The sequence below is a fragment of the Littorina saxatilis genome, linkage group LG12 (assembly GCF_037325665.1).
Source record: "Littorina saxatilis isolate snail1 linkage group LG12, US_GU_Lsax_2.0, whole genome shotgun sequence".
Taxonomy (NCBI): Eukaryota; Metazoa; Mollusca; class Gastropoda; order Littorinimorpha; family Littorinidae; genus Littorina; species Littorina saxatilis.
This window is the reverse complement of record NC_090256.1, coordinates 72,605,188-72,611,187: the sequence shown is the minus strand read 5'-3', so window position 1 is coordinate 72,611,187 and position 6,000 is coordinate 72,605,188. Positions and strand designations below refer to the sequence as shown.

General features: G+C 39.9%; 1 protein-coding gene across 2 annotated transcripts in view; it reads right to left on the bottom strand.

Annotated features, from left to right (window-relative positions):
- Nucleotides 1-1,337: 1,337 nt before the first annotated feature.
- LOC138982736 (lysosomal cholesterol signaling protein-like) overlaps nt 1,338-6,000 on the bottom strand; it is a 35,743-nt gene continuing 31,080 nt past the window's right edge. For both annotated transcript variants that reach the window (XM_070356066.1, XM_070356067.1), the window contains one exon: nt 1,338-3,467. In XM_070356066.1, the coding sequence (XP_070212167.1) occupies nt 3,251-3,467 (217 nt within the window). In that variant the 3' untranslated portion in view covers nt 1,338-3,250. The remainder of the gene's footprint in view (nt 3,468-6,000) is intronic.

Here is a 6,000-nt window from a genome sequence, read left to right as displayed (position 1 = left end):
CAAAAAAACAGTTCCAGATTTCGAAACCTTGTTCGTCAGCCATTGTTTTTAGCAAAATGTCATGACGTCACCACAACTTTCGGTTTTGGTTCAATCTGTTCCGTGCACCTCCCGCTGTTAGTTTGTTCAGAGTTCGCTCATCACGCGATGTGCACTTGTGTTTGTGTATTTTTGTCTTTGGAGACAATTATTGACATCAGTTCGTTGTAGCCTTGTGACTTTTAGAGACAAAACGGCTCTGGGGCGATGAAAACGTGTTTGTTAAAAGAGGGGTTCGTTATGCAAATGAGTTCAAAATGTTCGATGTAGCCGGAAAGTAACAAGTAAGAAATAGAAGGTTGTCTGCCGGGAAATCAATGGCAGTTTGTTAAAAGAGGGATTTCGTTATACCCAGGTTCGTTATAGCTGGACTCCACTGTACCTTGCAATTGTGGGCGGCTTCTGGTGGCCATACGATTTTGAGATCCAAAATGTGGTTTGTATTAGTGAATCATTCAACACGAAAGAAGGACTGCAGAAACACATACCGTACAGATCTATTGTACTGTCCACAATTGAAAGCAATGCACTCAAATGATTATTTTGGTCTTTTACATTATTCATGAGAAACAGGTTACCAGATCAAGCGTTTGGCATGAAACTGAGACAGAATGAGAAACAGGTTACCAGATCAAGCGTTTGGCATGAAACTGAGACAGAATGAGAAAATGTTATCATGCTTTCTTTCTTTCATTATTTGGTGTTTAACGTCGTTTTCAACCACGAAGGTTATATCGCGACGGGGAAAGGGGGGAGATGATGGGATAGAGCCACTTGTCAATTGTTTCTTGTTCACAAAAGCACCAATCAAAAATTTGCTCCAGGGGCTTGCAACGTAGTACAATATATTACCTTACTGGGATAATGCAAGTTTCCAGAACAAAGGACTTAACATTTCTTACATACTGCTTGACTAAAATCTTTACAAACATTGACTATATTCTATACAAGAAACACTTAACAAGGGTAAAAGGAGAAACAGAATCCGTTAGTCGCCTCTTACGACATGCTGGGGAGCATCGGGTAAAGTCTTCCCCCTGACCCGCGGGGAGGGGGGGTTATCATGCTGAGATTTCTTCTTTTCAAACAATTAATACAGTGGAACCCCGCCTTTCAAGACCCCCTGCTTTAAGACCCCGTGCTTTAAGACCCCCTGCTTTAAGACCCCGTGCTTTAAGACCCCCTGCTTTAAGACCCCCTGCTTTAAGACCCCCTGCTTTAAGACCCCCTGCTTTAAGAACCCCTGCTTTAAGAACCCCGCCTTTCAAGACCCCGTGCTTTAAGACCCCCTGCTTTAAGACCCCGTGCTTTAAGACCCCCTCATTTTTAAGACCATGTTTATTCATAGCTTCTGTTCATAACCTCTGTAAATTTGAACCCCATTTAAGACTCCCTCGACATTTTTAAGGCCTGATTTTCTCAGATTTTTGAAGGTCTTTGAGGGGGGGGGGGGGGGGGATCCACTGTAAAGCCATACATTTTGGTACAGAAATTGTGAGATACATACAACACAAAAGCAAAAAAGACTCATTATACGGTAAAGTGGAGTCTTTATCAAAGATCATCAAGCCTAAATGCTGACCCTCTTAACCTGAAAAATAGTCTTATTCCCAGCCCTGATTTTATTGAAGCACTTTGATATTGAAGGTTTCATTCTTCAGCATCGCAATTAAGCTGAAAACAAACAATCTTCAGCTTCGCTTTTGATATTTTTGTTTTGAAATAATGCTTTTCAATGTTATGCTCTTGCATGGCTTCAAGGGAAACTGTGATATGCAATTCAGCATGTATGCAATTTCAAGCAGGGTGGGTGTCTCAAGAAGAACTTTATGAGTACAGGGGTTGTACACATTGTGCTGGAAATGAAGTGTCCATTTCTCAAACCAACACAACCTCAGATCAAAACTTGTCAACACAAGTTATTATGTCATCTTTTCCAAACAAGCAATACTGTCTTTTTGACAATAATGTGGAGGTTAAGTCGGTCAGAAGTAATTTTGTAGTAATCAAGTTGTGCCCTTAGAATAATTTGCTTTTGACGTCTGCTGTTTTGATTTTTGTGCAGCAAATTTTGAAACGTTTCATGAGTTCGCTTTTCCATAGTATAATAAAAGTGTCATGACCTCTGACAAATCAGCAATCATATTCTCTTCCTATACATTATAATCAAGCTGGGAACAGCAATACCTGCCGCACTCATCACTATGCAAGCTGCTACTGAGCCATTAACTGTTATCACAAAAAAACTTGAACATTATGTACATCACAAGCACGAACATACATGTATGTGCTACAGGCATAAAACACGAGCAGTGGCTTTAGACAGCCTTTGCTATGAAATTGCTGGTCTCTCTCAGATCAGTAGCTACTGCAGGTAGCCTTCACTAGTTGCGGCAATTACTGCAGCTTTGACTGGCAGGTGGGGCTCAAATCTGACTAGGAGCAGTCTACACTGGTGGTTCAAACCAGAAATCTCTGCAAAGAGTTGCCTCAGACTTACAGCTAGCATCCACCAAACGTACAATATAATTATCTTCGTTCACAAAGTTTATTCTAAGGCAATCTTGTTTATCACTGGCTATACTGGCAGCCGTCGTGTTAAGTTACTGCTTACAGTCATTAACTACCGATAATGATGTGGCCACAAATGTTCAGCACCCTGTGAGTTACCAAAAGTAGTTGACACACAGCCAAACATCAACTCTCAACAGTCATCTCAGGCACTTGCCAATGTCAGCAGCACTTGTGGTCACTACACCGCAATAGTAGTGAGCAGTCAGCACCGAGTGCCAGCTAGTGCTCAGCATTATGCTAACACCAAATGTAACCAAGTGCATGAAACACTTGAATCCTCATTGGAGGCTAAGCCAGACAAACAGAAGTGATTTCGGGCTAAATGAACAGCACTACATGTATACACATCTGCTGTAGCTGAACTCAAACGTTGATGAGAGCATTTTACCAGGAGACAACAGCAGTCAGACCCCATCACAAACAGCTCTCTACAACTCACAGGTGTCATCTAGCCGATGCACATGATACAAGAGCTATAAATAGCTCACGCTCAAGGCCAGCAGACAACTCTGTCAGTGCAGAGAAGCTGATGTGAAAGGAGGACTACTCTGTCACAAATACACCAGTCAGCATCAACACGATGCAATAAGCTTAGTCTCCAGCATAATGCTACCTCCAGCGAGCGGTCAGCACCACGTTAACACTGGCCCGAGTCCTCACTGTCCACAAAGGTGTAGAAGAAGGGGCTGTGCTGGAAGTGGTGGACACCCGTCACATGGGCTATCACCCTGCCTAGCAACAGTCGTCGGCCGTACGCCACTGCCTCTGCCTTGTCCATCGCCAGGCCCGCTTCGATCAGCCAATCACAAAGCTCTGCTCCTGTGAAAACGTTCTGGTAGCGTCGCAGTCGAAACCTGTTGCAAAAGAACATAATAATTATTCAGACATGAAGCAGTGTATGATTGTAAATTCAGGCATGAAACAGAGTAATAGTGTCAGTAATTTGTCATGAATCAGAGTTAGAAACAAATTCAGAGAACAGGCAGTTGGAATATAAATTCAGAAAACATTCAAAGTTAGAAGTAAATTCAGAAATCAGAGTTATAAGTAATTTCAGAAATCAGAGTTATAAGTAATTTCAGAAATCAGAGTTAGAAGTAATTTCAGAAATCAGAGTTAGAAGTGAATTCAGAAATCAGAGTTAAAAGTAAATTCAGAAATCAGAGTTAGAAGTAAATTCAGACATGAATCGACATCAGGATTAGATCTAACTTCAGACATAAAGCTCTCCATTTGAACAAAAATTCAGACATGATTCTAGCAGAGTTACATTAAATATGTAAACCCAGGCATAAATCAGAGTTAGACATAAATTCTGACATGAGGTTAGAACAAAAAACATGAAGCAGTTGGGGCGTAAATTCAGACACGAAGCAGAGTTTAGAGAATCCATTTCAACAAGACCTAGGTTAAGATTCAATCAGACATAAAAAAGCACTGATATATTGTATTTTCCCATTGATTAGAATGTCCGCACAAGTTATCACATACACACAAATCTTGATACTGTAGTCCTGAAAACCATTTACCTTAACAATTCCAACTTTCAGAAGACCAACACACACAAAGCTCTTGTTCACCTTGGATTAATGAGATGGACTCTATCTAAATAACTATACTCCTTATTTCACCTAAGATCAAGAAGAGCATATCAGCAAGGCCTTTGAAAAATAACACAATCATTTTAAATAAACACAATATATGTACATCTTAAAAGAATTACTCGCAAAATTCTAAACCGGTATTGCATGTAGCACAGCCCTACAGTTCAGCTCTCTGACAGCCATTATTGGACACTTTGATACAGGATATCTTTAACAACAAGATTGTAGATTTACTGAAACAAAACATGTGTTTTCTCTGCAGTTCATGCAAGTAAGTGCCCTTTGGTTCCATGCATGCAGAAGCCACACTATGTCCGCACATACAAATCACACAAGACAAGCATTTACCAACATCTCTGCTGCCCACATATATATAAATACTGCTTTTTTTGAAAGCACAGCTAAGTCATGTAGGCATCACTCTATAAGCTGAGATGAATATTGTTAAACAGACCCTCAGAACATCTCACTAAGATTCTGTCTACCGACCATCTGTAGATAAGACCAACAAAAAGACTCTCTCCGCATACCACTGATTTGACTACATCCAGTACCACAAGTAACAGGTCATACCATATGAGGCTTACAGCTAAGAGGACAAAAAATTATGAGGAAGTTTACTTGATCACGCAAAGATGATCTAAGAAGTACAGTATATTCATCTTGGGGAAGTCTGAAATTTGTTCTTAAATCTAATTCTCTTATGCTGCGTACTTACCATGTGACGTGTGCATGAGACATGCTTCATTATGTGCATTTCATGTTTTCTCTCTCCAAACAACGCATTGCCTGTTTTATTTCAAACTTAAAAACAGACCTCAAACAACCTTCACAAAGAAAAAGTTCAACATCAAACAAAAATTAAGATGTATTATTTTCTTAAAGTGCATATATTTACTCAGCTGTGACATATGCATTTCATGTCGACATAGTATTAGTATTAAGAAACCCTAGTGAAATAACAGGGCCTCAACATTGTAGCCTCCTCACTAATCCCTCAATATTCAGGACCCCTCTCCTCCACATTCCTAACATTTTCTCGGTAATGACAACTTAAATCAAACCCAAAAAATAGTTTTGACATGGAGATCAATTTTGCACAGGCAATGATTTATAAAACATGTGACCTGGACTGCAACATAAGCAGGGAATTCATAAAGGGGACATTCTCGCCAATCCTTGACTCGTCACTCCCAATTGAGGCGACTTTGTACAAAGCAGCAAGGAGTATGTACAGATGAAGCAAACACAAGAAAAGGTCCAAAGACAAACCAAAGAGTTTTGAGTATGCCGTCGCTGTCAAGCAAAGAAAAAGTTAGTCAGTTAGAATTCAGACAGAACGAATTAAAAAAAAGAAAAAAAAGAGTCAAGACGAAATGAATATAACAGAAATAATGCATTTTAGACATGAAAGAGTCAGAAACATGACGTGTATAGGAGAGCACCAACCAAAGATAAATCAAAAGCAGTGTTATAAATTAGACAGCAGTGAATGAACTGAGTTTCGCATACACATACGCAACCAATCAACGTTAGTAGTAAATTAGCCGGGCAAGCCTATCCAAAGTAATACTTGGCGGAACCTCGACACACTGCAAATTATCTGAAGCCGTAAGGCCACTTCATTAAATGAAATCCAAATCTATAAATCTGAAAGATGAGTCTAGTTGGAAACACCTACCATGGTAGTACAACAGCTGATGGGGGTGGGGCACACCAAAGGACTTAACATTTCTTACATACTGCTTGACTAAAATCTTTACAAACATTGACTATATTCTAT